At 36.5% G+C, this 17,611-nt stretch overlaps 1 protein-coding gene across 4 annotated transcripts in view; it reads right to left on the bottom strand.

Annotated features, from left to right (window-relative positions):
- Window positions 1–17,611, bottom strand: part of ACTR3_2 (Actin- protein 3) — a gene marked incomplete at its 5' end in the record, with an annotated part of 59,339 nt that overhangs the window by 37,678 nt on the left and 4,050 nt on the right. For 2 of the 4 annotated variants that reach the window (XM_051217774.1, XM_051217775.1), the window contains 9 exons: window positions 893–973; window positions 1,017–1,121; window positions 2,189–2,293; window positions 4,486–4,631; window positions 6,640–6,755; window positions 11,936–12,186; window positions 14,625–14,793; window positions 14,846–14,941; window positions 15,663–15,790. In XM_051217774.1, the coding sequence (XP_051064198.1) occupies window positions 893–973; window positions 1,017–1,121; window positions 2,189–2,293; window positions 4,486–4,631; window positions 6,640–6,755; window positions 11,936–12,186; window positions 14,625–14,793; window positions 14,846–14,941; window positions 15,663–15,790 (1,197 nt within the window). Of the gene's footprint in view, window positions 1–892; window positions 974–1,016; window positions 1,122–2,188; window positions 2,294–4,485; window positions 4,632–6,639; window positions 6,756–11,935; window positions 12,187–14,624; window positions 14,794–14,845; window positions 14,942–15,662; window positions 15,791–17,611 lie in introns of those variants that run through there. The other 2 variants (XM_051217777.1, XM_012940912.3) reach the window with 2 other exon arrangements.

The following is a 17,611-nucleotide window of genomic DNA, read 5'->3' as shown; positions in this document are numbered from 1 at the left end:
GATTGCCTCTATTCAAGATTTCTATATTTTTCCAGTCGAATGTGTGTCTGCAGTTGCCCATGTGCACTGATATAAGTGAGAATATGTTATGGCGTTTGACAATCGATTGATATTCATGCAGGCGAAGCTGAAGAGGGCGTCAGCTTTGTCCGATGTAGTGTTTTTCACAGTTGGCTCAATTTATTTTGTAGATGATGTTTGATTTGTCTTCTTTTGTCACTTCATTTTTTTGGGTTGCATACGATTTTGTTGGTTGAAGGTTTTCAACAGTCTCATTGTTGTTTCGGATATGCCTTTTATGTATGGTAGGGTGATCCTTTTATTGATTTCTGTACTTGACTCTGTTTCTAATGATGTGAGCAGCTGGTGTTTTTTCGATTTAGTTATTGAATATCCATTCGTTTCAAAGATGGTTTTCATGTATTTTTCTTAAAGTGTCCTCGCTCTCTTGAACAAAGTATGTATGCAGTTGATTTTGTGAGCTATAAGTTTGTTGCTATTGTAGTTGAGAATTTGATCTGTATGGATCGGCTTCTTATACACTTGGGTCTCCACTTTACCTATATCGGTTCTGCTAATTAACAATAACATTATTCAATGTGCAATAACAAACATGAAATAGATGATTATGTAATATCGAAAGAGTTTTTTTTGTTGAAGTACTGGACGACCGTTTTTTTCCTATTATAGGACTCCTCAGTGGAAGTGCGCATCCACAATCCCGACTCGTGAGGTTTGAACCCAGGACCTAACAGTGTCGCGCTCGAGCGCTTAACCTCTAGACCACTGAACTATCTAGCACCCAACGATGTTGATGTCTAACTTTAACTAATCCACGAAATTGAGTGACACATCCATATAATGTAATCAATAAACAATAATTATAATTTACCTTTAATTCCCAATTATCTTTTGCTAAATCACAATACATTATTGTACATGGTTCATGAAAGGTAGCAAAATGTATAAAGATCTATGAAAGGAATTAAATAATGCTTTGAATGATTTCAATTTACTTGACTACTAGTATAATGACCAGTAAGTGAATAGATTCGGCCGATTGGTGTTAAAATAGTTTTTAAATATTTTCCAGTATACCAATCATAAATTGCAATGATACTCTAAATTGATTATTTTATAAGAAAAATAAGAGAGAAAACAAATGAATTAACTGTAATAAAACAAACTAGTATCAAAAGTGAATATTTATATTGGCGCGCGCGAGACTGATAGGTTCTGGGTTCGAATCTCGCGAGACGAGATCGTGGATATGCACTGTCACTGAGGAGTTCCACAATAGGACGAAACGGCCGTCTAATGCTTCCAGGTTTTTCATTATAGTCTAGCTTCAATTGATTCGTGATGTCAACTATTGAAATTACTATAATCTCCAAAAATACCCCTTCTGATACTAATCAACATATACTCACTAGTGACTGGCTTCAAGAGTTATTTCCTGGAGTTCTAGTGAGAAGTAATGACCAATGGAGTTCAATAGGATCTGTTGTGAGATAGTAACTGACTGATGACAATGGTGGATATGTCGCTCAATTTCGTGGATTAGTCGAGTTTATACACTAACATCGTTGAATGGCGGCCAAGCTATCGTGTGAGACCGATAGGTCCTTGGTTCGAATCTCGCGGTACAGGATCGTGGATGCGCACTGGTGAGAAGACCCATAATAGGATGAAACGGCCATCTATTGCTTCCAAGATTTCCATGATTGTCTTGCCTCAATGAACTCATAAATTATTATTAACTTACTTACATAAGATTGAAAACTATATGATTACATGAAATGACATTAATTTAACCAGAAAACTGCCCAACAATTAATTAATTTCAATGGTTAAGATCATGAGTCAGTTGAAGCTAGACCACCATGGAAAACCTGAAGTTAAACATTAACACCATTGGATGTCGGCTCAGTGGTCTAGTGGTTAAGTGATCACGCGCGAAACCAGTAGGTCCTGGATTCGAATCTCGAGGGGGGGGCGAGGTCGTAGATGTGCATTGCTGAGAAGTCACACCATAGGAAGAAATGGCCATCCAGTGCTTCCAGGTTTTCCATGATGGTCTAGTTCCAACTGACTCATGATCTTAACCATTAAAATTACTATAATATCCACGAAACCCATCTGATATTAATTAATCAATTAAATAAATGATTCTTAATAAATCACTTACTCTGACATTTTCTATACAACTTAAAGCCAAATACTTTCGATCGATACATGTAGCATATTCTAATTTTCTTAATGGATTATGTGGTATTAAATCTTCCCAATTTGACTATAATTATTTAAGAAAAAGAAAGGAATGTAGAATATAAACTAGCTATACACATAATTGGATCATGTTGAATATTAACAATGGGTGAAGGATATTATCAAACATCTTGATAGATCTTCTCTTTTGTAGCCTTATATAAAACATACATGTATATATCAACAGTTGGGATCATGAGTCATTTGAAGCTAGACCACTATGGAAAACCTGGAAGCACTGGACGGCCGTTTCGTCTTATTACGGGACTCCTTAGCAGTGCGCAACCACGACCCCTTCTTGCGGAATTCAAACGTAGGATCTATCAGTCTCGCGCCAGGCGCTTAACCAACTAGACCACTGAGCTGGCCGGCATCCAACGGTGTTAATGTCTATAACTAATCGACGAAATTGAGCGACACATCCACCATTGTCATCAGTAAGTTACTATCTCACAACTGACCCGGTTGAACTCCACTGGTCACTACTTCTCACTAGAACTCCAAGATATACCTTGTGAAGCCAGTCACTAGTGAGCATATATTGATTAGTATCAGAAGGGGTATTTTTGGAGATTGTAGTAATTTCAACAGTTGAGATCATGAGTCTAATACATGTATATACTTGATATCTCAATGTTCATGAAAGGTTATAATTGTTGTGAATTTAAACTTAGTCCCTAATCGGAATACGATTGATACAATCTTAACACTGTGCCACAACCATGACGTGTCGACTGGTATAAGTAGCCTAACATTCTTTTTGATCCTTTGCACTCCTAGACCTTCTAGATGAGTGCAGAACACTAATCTCAGCTTTCAATATGCAAATAATTTATGTCAAACATACTTCGTTTATATATACTAGCCAAATAGAATGGATTACACCACAAAATAAGAAATAAGGCGAGACTATAATTTTCGGATGAGCCAATCACCTATAAGATAACAGGTCTCGGATTTTTGGTGCGAAATTCACTCATCCATTTGATTAAATAGAGTTTTGAGGTCAGACTGTAATTTATGGACGATCATCCAAAGAGGTTAAAGTGACCTTAAGAGTGTCCACCTAATAACTAGGACTAGATGAGGGGTATAAACCAGCGTATGGAATTAAAATTATGATTTACGGTTTATGGTTAGGTGTAGGAATTAGATTTAGGGTTTTCTTCACGAACTGACATCAGCTATAATGTCAAAATTCTATTCAGCCAAATGAATGAGTGAATTTCACGCCAAAATCTGAGATCTTTTATCTTATAGTCACTCTAGTTTTGGCATTCCAGCTCATATTAGTTTGTGATGAAAACTTTAAATCTAATTCTTAATCTTAACCATCAACTGTAAATGCTAATTCTAATTTTTGACACTGGTTTGTAGCCCCTCATTTAGTCCTAGTTACTAGGTAGACACTCTCAAGGTCAATTTAGTGTCTCTCAATGGTCGTCTATAAATTATAATCTCACCAGAAATAAAATGTGTACAAGATTTTGCCAAAAGTGGCTGTGAAAGTGGAAGACTGTAATCAAATAACTGAGTATAACTTAAGAACAGTAAATCGTATCATAATAGTCTATAGATCAAAATGAAGCTTATAATAAGAAGAACATGAATATGCATAGTTTAGCTACTGAATAGTTATACAGTAATATTAGTCCATTCGCATTCCTACAGTTGAAGAACATATGGGACTCAGAACAACTTTCAACCAATATCAAAGTCACAATCTTCAATACGAACGTCAAGGCAGTTCTACTGTATGGAGCTAAAACATGAAGATCTACAACAACCACCATCAAGAAGGTACAAGTATTTATAATCAGTTGTCTACACAAGATACTCAACATCCATTGGCCAGATACCATCAGCAACAGCCTTCTCTGGGAGAGAGAAGAAACCAGCTTCCAGATGAAAAGGAAATTGGGAAAAGACTATGAAAACGGATAGGCAATACATTACGGACATCATCAAACAATCCCTAACTTGGAATCCTGAAGGGAAACGGAAAAAGAGGAAGACCGAAGAACACATTACTTCGAGGAAATAGAATCAGAGATGGAAATGATGGATAACAACTGGAAAGAACTGCAAAGGTTTGTCTTGTACAAAGTTGGATGGAGAATGCCGATGAACTGCCTATTCTTCTCCATGAGGAATAAGATAATAACAATCAAAATGATTTAATACGAACGTTTTTTTCAAATTCACATTAACACTTACCCAATCAGGATCTTTTATGTTAACTTTAATAATTTTATTAAATGGTGCACTTAAATTAGTCATAATATAAAATTCGGTTGAAGTACTACCAATAAATTTGTATTTGGCATCGAATTCATCCACAATTGGAAGCATTTTCAATCGACCTTGATAGATAAAGTAAAATATAGAAACAGTTTTACTACTGAATATGATGAAACTGGGGGGGGGTTAATGGAAAGTGAAGATTCATGGAGTAATGATTAAAATTAGACATCAGTGTCATCGTATATAGGCTCATTGGTTTATAGGTTAAGCGTTTGAGTGGGAGACTGTTAGTCCTGAGTTTGGTTCCTGATGTCAATCTCGTGGATGAACACTACTAAGGAATCCCATACTAGGAAATAATGGCCATCTAATGCATCTAGGTTTTTAATGGTAGTGATGATAGAATAGTTGCTCTTCAGGTCATTTAGTCACAAGTGGAACTGGAGGTTTACAATTCTCAATAGTGTACGAAGTAAGCTAGAGTAATAATGCCGAAAATCAGCTTGCGCTAACTCTCTCTCTCTCTCTCTCTCTGTATATTTAAAAAACAGTATGGAAAGCAGATAAAGAAGGTTCATAACAAATGTAGTATGCTAGTGGTTTTCATTTAAAAATTTGTCTGAGTTAAACATGCCTGAGATGACGACGGTAATATAAGCTCATAAATCCAGTGGTTATTAGATTGTCAGTATAAGGTTGTGGAGATTATTAAGATTTTGATTGAGATCATGAACCAATTGACGTTAGACCACTATTGAAAACCTGTGAGCACTGTAGGGCCATTTCGTCCTATTGTGGGACTCCTTAGAAGTGCGCATCCACGATCCCATTCATGGGATACTAACCCAGGGCCTTCAGTCTTTCGCACGAAAGCTTAACCTCTAGATCACTGAGTTGGAATCGTGGATGCTCACTGCTGAAGAGTCCCATGCCATTACGAAACGGCTTTACAGTGCTTCCAGGTTTTCAATAGTGATCTAACTTAAATGAACTCGTAAATTCAACTGTAAAATGTATAAATCTATACAAAAGATAAAAGAGATTGCAACACAGAATAATCTGAAATTCCATTTATCAACAGGAGTTATGTCATATAGAGTATGAGGTTAGAGGATACTTCATGTTTTGAATAAATGAATGAAATCTTCATTTGTTATCCGTGTTTGTCGTTTTCTTTGTGCTGTACAAATCTCAGTTTTCCCTGATACAACCAATAGTTTTATCTTACATTCACTTGATATTGTCTTGCTCCTATCTTCCAATTGATATTTAGGACTGCAATTGATCAGTCTCATATTGGAATATATGCATCCCATGCGTGTTGCCAAGATATTGCCTTAAATCACAATCATTATAAGTAAAGATGGATAGTGGCTAGCAGTGGAATCCTGACTAGCTTCAAGATTGATTCCCTCAAGTTCTAATGAGAGACTGATCAATCACAGTCCTAAACATCAATGAGAAGATTGGAGTAAACAATACCAAGTGAATTTAAACTTCATCCCATTGGACATGTGAGTGGCTATCAGAACTCGGTAGCTAAGTGGATAACGTGGTAGCGTTTAAAGCAAACGTTACTGAGTTTGAGTCCCGCAGTGAACATCAACTCTGTGATGCAGGTACATTCAGCTGATGAGTCCCAAATAGAATGAAGTGGCGGGCGTCCTTGATTTCACTGTCAGCCACTATCCATCTCTGCTTACTCAGAGACTATGTTGAGGGATGCTAGATCCCCCTCAAAAACCATTTTTAGCTTCAGATTGTATTTATCATGTGTAAGGACCATAAATGTCGTTGATTCATCTCCTCTTTTAATGCGCTATTTTGTGACCTTTCTCAAGGACATTTTTATACTGTATATATACGCTTAAGTTGTGTGCTTGTTCAATCGTGCTTCTGGTTGCTTGTAGAATATAGTTTCCCCTCGGTTGAATCTTATCTTTTTCTTCAAGTTAATAAGGCTGGAGCTCTTTGGAATAGTATGACTTGTCCTGTCATTCCGTTTCTTGGTTTAGGTGATACTGCTTAATCTCTTCAAACATAGCAGGTTATAACTGTACAGTACTCAAACTTCTCGAAATCTTTTTTTTTTCCTATTCAATGCGGAAAAGATGAAATAGAACTGACCTTTGATTTTCACTCGTTCATGATTAACATAACCAAAGATTAATTTATTCTGTGAACCTTGATCATTCAATAAAGTCACTAAAATATAACGTCCAGTTTCATCTAATTCACAGAACCTATAAACAAATAAGAAAAAAAACTAATAAAGATGAATTTATAAAAATTGAAAGCAGAATGGGTTTTGTGGAGAGTTTTAGAAATTTCACAGGTTGAAATCATGAGTCGAATGAAGCTAGACCACCATGGAAAACCTGGAAGCACTGGACAGCCGTTTCGTCCCAGTATGGGACTCCTCAGCAGTGTGCATCCATGATCCCACACCGCGCGGGGTTCGAACCCAGGACCTACTGGCTTCGTGCGCGAGCATTTAACCACTAGACCACTGAGCCGGCCGACATCCAACGGTGCTAATGTCTAACTTCAACCAATCCACGAAGTTGCGCTACCGTACACCGTGGTCTAGCTTCAGTCGACTCATGATTTCAACCTGTGAAAACTGAAAGCATTTGAAAGGAACTTCTACTGGACTTAAGCTTAATGTTAGTTGGAACATATCAACAAGGCGGCTATTTAATCTTGAAGAGACTGATGTCACTTAATGGAGTTGAAAAATCTTATAATTTGTGACATTTTGCCTTTATCAATGTATGACGTAATGATATCGCTAATTAGACAATGGCAAATTATCAACCGAACCAATGACTTATAAAACCCGCACAAACAGTCTAGAGTCTTTATCGGTCCTTCTTCTTGCCTAGCCCTGCCTACATGTTCGAATCCAGAACACTAATCTCAACCTCTGCGATATGACTCATGTATTTCAAACATACTGGGTTTATATACCAGTCAAACAGACTACATCGTACCATAAAATAGGAAACAACATTCATACAAGATATAACCAAAAGTGGCTGTTGATCTGGGAGACTCTAATTAATGGTCAATAAATGGATCCCAACAGTTACCATTCATTATTCTTGTCGGGATATAACAAAAAGTGGGTCATTTAATTTCTCAGTTTAAGATATTAACATTGAGCTATTTGGATAGAAATTAACTTATTGTAAGATTGAGATATTTACAATTGGTTAGTTTCTCAGTAGTGACGAAGATCATGTTTTCTTTTAATTCCTTTAGTCCAGATCAAATTTTATCGATCAAGTTGCAATCTGATCATCTTATATTGATAACTAGTCACTTCAATGGACTTGGACTAGTGTTGGGTATTTTCATCAACTCTAGTGTGGTGCGTGCTATTGATCTAGACAGATATAAGTAGTATGTAACATTAATCGAAAGTGAAATGTCTGGAGGTAGAAGGTTAAAAAGATCAAAGGAAAGAGAAGGAGAATAGATAATTATTTGTGTGGAAACGAAAGAACGATAAACTCTGAGATGGTTGTGTTATATCTAGAACTTATATTCTTGATACACCGCTTATAACTTGAGCAGTTGAAGGCTAGAGCCCTCCCAAGTCGCAAATGAGAAGACAGGAGATAAATGAAAGGAATATTATTTCAAACAGTGTCAACTATGGTACAAAACTGTCAAGTATTTGCAATTTTTAGTAAAAACGAAATCATCATTATAGTTATCCAATCTGCACACAGGAAGTTACTAGCATCCGTCCGATAGAGAAGCTACACGTAAGGATACTGGAATATTCTTTCAAAAGTTGATTGGATGGAATATCATCGGCTCTTTCTGAGCTTCTTAGAGCTTCCTCGAGTCCTCACAGAATGATTGACATTTTGCAGATGAAGTGTTTACTGTATGGTTCTCAGATTATATCAAGAAATTCTGTAATGTAGTATTCAAATAAATTTGCTTATCCTCACTTATGTTTTCGTTCACTACAGTAGTATTTTTTAACTGTTGAATTCATGAGTTGATTTAAGCTAGACTACTATTGAAAATCTGGAAGCATTACATCATCGTTTTGTCCTAGTACAAGAGTCCTCAACAGCACTATCTGCAGACTAATGCTACAAGATTTAGGAATTATTGTAAGTTTCACCAACTAAATTATTAGTGTTTTTGTGAATAGGATAAGTCGATGAGACTATGATTTATGGACAAACTAATCAGGTATAAGATAACAGGTCTTGAATTTTAGCGCGAAATCCATTCATCCATTTGATTAAATAGAGTTTTGGCATTTTAACGGATGTCAGTACATGTTGAAAACTTTAAATCTAATTCTTAACCCTAATCATCAGGTGTAAATCATCATTTTAATTCTTCACTCGCGTTTCTAATCCTCACTTGGTTCTAGTTGTTAGGTGGACACTTCTAGGCGAGACTCTAATGTATGGACAAGCCAATCAGAGGCGTTTTAGAAATTTCAAGGTTACGGTGCCAACTTCAGTGTTTAATGCTAACATACGATCGGTTCGCAGGGAATTTTGTACAAAACGTGATAATTGAGCTGCTATAACAAATAAAACGGCAAGACTATCATTTGTGGGCGAATCAATCAGGTATAAGATAATAGATCTCGGATTTTAGTGCGAAAACCTTTCATCCATTTGGCTAAATAGGGTTTTCGCATTATAGCTTATGTCAGTTCGTGATGGAAACCCCATAAATAATTCCTAACTAAGGCAAATTACGACAGTTATTGCGAGCTGGATGATAAAAGCAGCAGTAACACCGGCTGCAGCCAGGCACTACAATATATATATATGGATGTTTGGAGAGCGTACAGACTCTTACATAGGCTTGATTATGTTCATCGTGTCGTTATCCACAAGTAGCATTTTGTGCACTCAACAATCAGAGTGCACATAAACAATATTGAAGCTATATGGTCGATGCTGAAAGAGTTTTTGAGACTTTATCAGGACTCGATAGGCCGACTATTCTGTAGCCATATGGATGATTCCCTCTACTGCAAGCATTACGATTTTAGAACCTCTGAACCTCTTTCTAACCTTGACAAGTTTTTGAACCACGTATAAGAAGTGTATCCACTTTATTTCCATGGTTTTGTATAATATATTTTTACTCTATACAGACTGTTTACTGATCGGCTAATATTTCTCAAAGTCACACGAGATTCGTTCAAAGGTCGTCCATAAGTTAGAGTTTCGCCCACTCATATGGTCACTTTGGCGTCATTCGAAGATCATCCATAAATTATAGACTCACCGATAAATCTTTGACACCATTGCAATTATAAAGCTTTCTCATAAAATTACAACGATATATCGTCAGGGAACAGTTTAACTACAATTATAATGTAATCTGTTAATATATAGGTCGTGTTCAACTACTATCATACCAAAGATCGACTCCATACTATTCACTTCTGTTGATCAGTACTTGACTTTTAGATCAAAAGCTGATCATTCAATAGTTTATATTTGTAACTTTATCACATTTGAGATCATATATGATTACCAATTATTTCTATGGTCAATATTTGTCTCACTTTTAATAAAGTGTATGACTTATCACTATTTGTAAGTGATTGATATTCTCCTTAAACATTAATGTTTCCTTCTATATATGTACATATTTACTTACTGTTCACGCCTGTTATCCGTCGTGGAAGAGCATAGACCACTCACCAATATTCTCCATCCAAATCTGTCATGGGTAATACTTTCCACTTCTTTCCACTTGCTATTCATCCTTTTCATGTCTAATTCCGATTCTCAACAAAGCTTGTTCTTCGACCTTCCCCTTTTTCGTTTCCCTTCAAGATTCCAAATTAACGCTGGATTCGTGATGCAGTTCGATAATTTGCGTAATGTATGTTCTATCCAATTCCATCGTCTTTCCCTAATTTCTTCTTCAGCTGGAAACTGGTTTGTTCTATTCTACAGAAGTCTGTTACCAGTTGTATCCGAATAGCGGACACTTGCTATCTTGTGTAGACAATTATTCATAAATAATTGTACAATTTTCATGATGTTTGTGATAGTTCTCTAAGTTACAGCTACGTATAGTAGAACTTTCTTGACGTTCGCATTGAAGATTGTGACTTTGATATTGATTGACAATTGTTTTGAGTCCCATATGTTCTCCAATTTTAGGAATAGAGTGCTTACTTTGATAATCCTCGCCCTTACATCTTCACGTTCATCAATGATGCTACCCAGATACGTGGAACTTTCCACCTCTGCCTAAACCTCTTCCAAGCCTACTGGCAATCTCAAACCCCCGTAAAGGAGGAGTTGTGGACATTTGTGTTGAGTCGGCTCATCTTCGTTCTCCACCCTATCATCCGCAATCGAACGGGCAAGCAGAACGCTTTGTGAACACCTTTAAACGAACATTGCTGAAAGTAGGAGGTGAAGAGACAACTGGACAGGTAATCACAAAAGTTTTAACATCCTACAGAACCACTCCGAACCCAAATGTTCCAGATGGTAAATCTCCTGGTGAAACCATGTTCGGACTGTTTTCAACGCCATGTCGCCATCCAAATTAGTGGATGGGCATAGTCACAATCCAAATATCCGGAGCTTTAATGTTAGCTACGAAACTTTCATTAAATCCTACATCGGGCAGAACCGATGGGAGCCGAGAAAAATTGTACGAAAATTGGGAAAAGTTCTGTACAGAGTCCGAGGAACTTTTGGAACATGTATACGACATACGAATCAAATCCATAAGGACAAAAGAACGATGCAAACTCGAAATAGCCGTCCGAATTTTCCGTTAGAGTTAATCTTGGACACACCAACGCTACATATGCCCAAGGACACTGAAAAGAAGCCTCGGACAAGGAAGACAACAAGAATAATGGGACGCCGTCGCAACCCAGTTGTCAAGCTACAAGTAGATCTTAAAAAGAAATCTTACTTGGGGGAGGTGTTGAATTGACTTTCCGAGAACTGCAACGGAGCCTCCAGAGGCCCCAAATGAGCCGAGGAGTCCTTGCGAATCAGAGCATGATGGAGCCTTCTAGAATACCAAGTTGGAGTGCTACTATTGGTCAGTAGCATAATATGTCTTTTAGCGGATCGGCCAAAATATGATATTGATTTAACAAGTGTTAACATCTATAAATACCCATGTTTTTCTGCACAAGTTGAAGCTTGGAGTAAAGTACTTCTCGCATACTTTGCTTCTTCTCTGTTGTGTCCAGGTCGCTGCGAATTTCTAGCTTACAAGTTACCAGAATAGCTTAGGAACTGAATAAAGCGTTCAAATTAACAAGACTTATCCATATGGTCGGCAACTCCATCCCATAGAAAACAACCTTACTATAAGCAAACCAAACCACATACGCATATATATATATATATATATATATATATAACCATGAACATCATTCATTACTTACATTAAATTTTTTTCAGGCATTTCACAACTCCATACAACCAGATCATTAGTTTGATTCATTTCACCTAATTTATGATAATTTATAGAGACAATATAATTTTCTATTAAATTATTCATTTGATCTTCCATTGAATGTAATGGAATACAATGAATATAATATAAACCTTTATTATCTTTTGACCATGTCATAGAGCTTTTATTCGGTAATTTAATACAATCCGATAATTGAATATCCATTTTTAAATTCTTAAACTGTTAGTAGAAAGACAAACAAAAACAATAGTGAATAAGAAAGTATTTGAAAAACAACACTTTTGGAATCCACGATGCGTGTTTCGTCCTACTTGTGACTCATCAGTTGGATGTACTAGATGTAGGTTAGTGAATAATGCGAAAGAGTTTGAAGTGAACGGTATTGGGTTTGAGTCTAGAAGTGAATATCAACTCTGTAATGCAGGTACACTCAACTGACGAGTCCGAAGTAGGACGAAAAGTGCGTCCTGGACTCTACTACTAGCCAACATTCATCTTTGCATATAATGCATATGAATTAAGACAATATCGAAGCAATACACGTAGTATGCACATATGCCAATATGAGACTGATCAATTGTAGTCTTAAACACCAAAGAGAAGATTCAAACAAACAATACCAAGTGAATTTAAACTTTACCCCATTGCACAAGAAAATAACTATCAGGACTCAGTAGCTAAGTGGATAATGCGATGGTGTTTGAAGCGAACGTTATTTGGTTCAAGTCCCGGGATGAAAATCAACTCTAAGATGAGGTTACAACCCCAAGTAATATGAGACGCGCGTGTTGGATTCTACTGTTAGCCACTATCCATCTTTGCTATTAATGCCTGTGACTTTATTGATGAGTGCCAGTTAGCATAACTATATAGAATACAAACGTTGCTGGATAAATGTTAGAGATAATAAAATGATATCAAATGGTGAATAATAACGAAGAAGAGATTTTTCATTAAAATAATATTGAGGGGAATAATGCTCCGATGAGATTCAATACTCGAATCATTCATTTTTAATCAATGATGTTACTGATCACTGTCATTGTTTAACGTTTGAAAGAAATCGATAAAAACGCTTTCATTCCATGAACTTATATCACTGAACAGTGATTCAATTGATCCAATGGTTAAACGTTTACATTGAAACCTGAAAATCCTGGATTTTATAGATAGTGAAGTCATAGGTACACGGAGGAGTGGGGAAGATTTTACACGTTTCTGGTTACCAGTGGTATTCAAATGAGATTATCATATAAGGACAAAACGTGAGTCCTGTGTTCCACTCCTAGTCACTATTCATTGTGACTATAAAGTTTGTGATGTGAGACAGTATCGAGGCAGTCAGCATTCGATGCCAATAACAGATAGATCAATTGCAGTCATAAACGTCAATGGGAAGATTCAAGTAAACAATACCGAGTGAATTTAAACTTCATTCTATTGTACAAGCTAGTGCCTATCAGGACTCAGTAGCTAAGTGAATAACGCAATGGCGTCTCGAGCGAATGTTACTGGGTTTGAGTCCTATAGTGAACATCAACTCTGTGATGCAAGTACATCCAGATGACGAATGCCAAATAGGACGAAACATTCAACCTGGATTCCACTGCTAACCACTATCCATCTTTCCTTATTACAAATACTTAGCTACTTACGCCTGTCACTTCTCGTGGAAGAGAATAGACCATCTACCTGTACCTATCAAAATTATTACTCTGGTTGTTAGAAGGGGCATTAGCCTCATGACTACCGAAAGAACTCGATATTCACCATGAGGCGTCATAACTCCTCTAAATGAACACCTTCTAACTCCCAGGGCAAAGTTCAAGTGGTTTGAATTGGTGGAGAAGATTTGTAGCTCAGGTGGATGATTTTGATGGAGTTTTGTTCTCTGATCTGGATGGTTTACTCGTGAAGCTTTCATCGTTCTTCTGAACGACATCATCAGCACAAACTTCAGATAGAAGTGAAGTGTTCGAATTTCTCCATATGTGTTTCACAGCTTGTTCTGTGCACCTTGATGTTGATTGGTCCTTATTGACCTTAAATTTATCATTGTTTACTTCATTGTTTTGGTTGTGTCCCCCATTGGTTTCATTTTTGTTCCTATATTTGTGCATAATTTTCTTGACTGGTTGATAAATTGGATCGATTTCGATGTGCTTGTTAATTGCTGATTGACCTGAGTGCCAGGCTTCTAAAAATTCTCTGGTTTTTTTTGGAATTTCCTCTGTTCAAGATTTCCACATTTTTCCAATCGAATGAGTGTCCGCAGTTGTCCACGTGTATTGATATCAGTGTGGAAGCATCATGGAGTTTGACTACTAACTGATGTTCATGTAGGCGAAGGTGAAGGGAGCGTCCGCTTTGTCCGATTTAGTGTTGTTCGCTGATGATGTGCTGATGATGTCGTTCAGAAGAACGATGAAAGCTCCACGACCAAACCATCCAGCTCAGGGAACGAAACTCCATCAAATGGTTTAAATTATATTATTCTGGTTATCGCTTTTTTTGTCCATGAGTTAATTTTCTACAGGATATAAGATCACTAATCCCATATCCAACCTTCCTTCTTTATTCAGGTCTCGGAACAAGCAGTAACTATCGAAGTGTTACAGGTAAAGTTGTATTGCAAAAGAATCAAAATACAAACTTACATACAATTTATATTGATCATTATGATGATTCCATATTTCATAACATAAATATGTACCACAATCTGATATATTGAATGCCATAATCCTTTCTAATTGTTCTAATCCAATACATGTTGGATCTAATATAACCTGTGGACATTTCATTCTATATTGTATAACCTCTAATACACTAGAATAGATTCATTAGATAGATAGATAGATATACATAATGATAAACTTACATCGTTTTCAAATGTAACGGTTTAAAGCAATAAAAGTAGTTAGCACCACGAATTAATGAATAGCTGTACCAATCAAAATTACATAATGACTGTAAACTAGAAAGAAAGAAAAGAAAAGAAAGAGAAAAAGAAAAACATTTGATTGATTTATCTTTCAAATCGTTGAGATCATGAATCAACTGAAGTTAGACTATCATGGAAAATCTGGAAGCAATGGATGGGCGTTTTGTTCTAGTATGGGATTCTTCAGTGGCAGTGCATATCCACGATCCCATCTCGGAAGATTCTAACCAAGGACCTATCGGTTTCACTAGCGAACGCTTAACATCTAGATCACTGAGCTGACTGGTAACCAATGGTGTTAATTTCTAACATCAACTAATCTACGAAATCCAGCGACACATTCACCATTGTCTTCAGTGGGTTACTATCTCACAACAGATCCGATTGAACTCCACTGGTCATTACTTCACACTAGAACTCCAAGAAATAACTCTTGAAGCCAGTCACTAGTGAGCATATGCTGATTAGTATCAGAGAGAGATTTTTGTGGATATTATAGTAATTTCAATAGTTGAAATCATGAATCAATTAAAGCTAGACTATAATGAAAAACCTAGAAGTATTGGACGGCCGTTTCATTCCATTGTGAAATTCTTCAGTGACAGTTCATATCCATGATTCAAACCCAATAACTATAGGTCTCGTACACGAACACACTTAACCTCTAGACCATTGAGCTAGCCGGTATTCAATGATGTTCATGTCTAACTTCAACTAATCCATGATTTCTCTTTGTTTACAATAAATAACTTACTAATTTCTGAAATCTTCCTGATATGGACAACATGATAAAAACTGTTGTGTTTGTTTCATTTGATATGAAATAAATTGATGAGTTCTATGAGAGTAATGTTGTTCTAACCAACGATATGGATCAGTGATCTAAAATGTAAAACAATCATAGATTTTTATAGTTTATGGTCTATATTTATGTATAAAGCTTAATTGAAAGTATATGATAGTTATTTTGTCGTAGTATTTTGGTGTGCTACTGATATTGATAGATATAAGTAGTATATATCATTAATCGATATTGGAATGTCCGGAGGTTAAGATTGAAGAGAACAGAACGAGAACGAGAACGAGAACGAGGACGAGAACGAGGACGAGAACGAGAACAGAGAATGATTAGTGTGGAAATGAAGGAACAATGAAGTCTGAGATGATCGATTAACATTTGGCAAATGAAGTAATTACTGTATGGTTGTCAGATTTTACTAAGATGTTATGTAATATTGTGTTCAAATACACTTGGATGTCCCCACTTATGTTCCCGATCACTACAGTACAAGATTCGTCAGCAATGGTCATTCATGACCCTATTGAGGGAGTGTAGCTCAATGAGGACCTTTGGATCCTCCTACTAAGAACTTCTTTGAAGTCATCAATGTTCACTATTAACAAGTTCTGTGACTGAAAAACAAAACAATTCTCTCGTGTCTTCTAATTTCACTGGTTGTTTATTTAAACTCTAGACTACTTGAACCAGCAACCGATGATTTACAAGTTCAACTTCAACGAATTTATATATATTTAATGTATGGATAACTGAAGATATTTCGTCAGTTTAACAGTATTACATTTTAACTTTAGATTAGATTTGAGCATGACATAGATCGAAGACATTTACCCTAAAATCTGTCAGTGGTAAGTGTTCGTATCATTGATAATAACATCTGTTCCAACATTCAAACTTCTATAACGAACTCCAAGATTAATGATTTGTAAGGAATGTTTATCTTAATTTCAAGACAACTTGGATCATCAAACGAGTTTTGCCGATCAAATATGTGAACTCAGGAAACAGTCAGTCAATCAGTTAGCTATAACGTAGGATCAATCACATATATACATCGGTCCGAAGTTTCCACACCTCATTAGAACAACAAGATGATCACCAAGTTCAAAGAAGTAGTTACTTCAATGGTAGTAATATACAGAAGAAAGATTGTGTATAAGGACTTGTAGGCACTTTTAACCTCATAAGAGATAAAACGGTTGCATTTCAGGACTTTTATGGAGAGAGGTTAACTAAAATCAATGGACTTGATTCACATAGTTCACAATTAAATCAATTTACTGTATTGCACAACCTTCATTCATTTCAGTCAGTGATAACTGTCTTTTTTCCTGTTATGATTAAACTCTAACTTACACAATTTCTTGAATTATTGAAGCCACATAGGTTCGCAAATCTCTTACCAGTTTCGTTCGTTTCTCCTACGCCAAGTCGTCCCATGATGTCTTCATATCCGGTGTTGTCCATTCCAACCTTGACATTTAGGTCTTCCATCACAATGGTCAAGTCCTTTGTTCGGCACTTCACGACGATTGACTGCAGCCTATCGTAGAATTGGTCTTTAACGTCTTCATTGTAATCGTTAGTAGGCGCATAGCATTGCACGATGTTCATTGTAATGCCTTCTTTGTTTGTTTTGAAGGAGGCTTTGATGACCCTTGGTCCATGAGATTCCCATCCTATAAGTGCATTTTTTTACTTGTTTTGATAGCATTAATGCAACTCCTTGTGTATGTGGTGCATTTTCTTCTTCATGGCCGAAGTATAACAGAAGCTCTTTTGAAGCTAGCCGTTGTTGTCCAACTTGCGTCCAATGTGTTTCACTGGCTCCGAGCACCTCCAGGTTGTATCTCCTCATTTCTGCAACAATTTGGAAGACTCTCCCGGTCTCTCACATTGTACGA

This window comes from Schistosoma haematobium, chromosome 7 (genome assembly GCF_000699445.3).
Source record: "Schistosoma haematobium chromosome 7, whole genome shotgun sequence".
NCBI lineage: Eukaryota > Metazoa > Platyhelminthes > Trematoda > Strigeidida > Schistosomatidae > Schistosoma > Schistosoma haematobium.
Note: the sequence above shows the minus strand (reverse complement) of the source record. Positions and strands in the feature narration are given on the sequence as shown.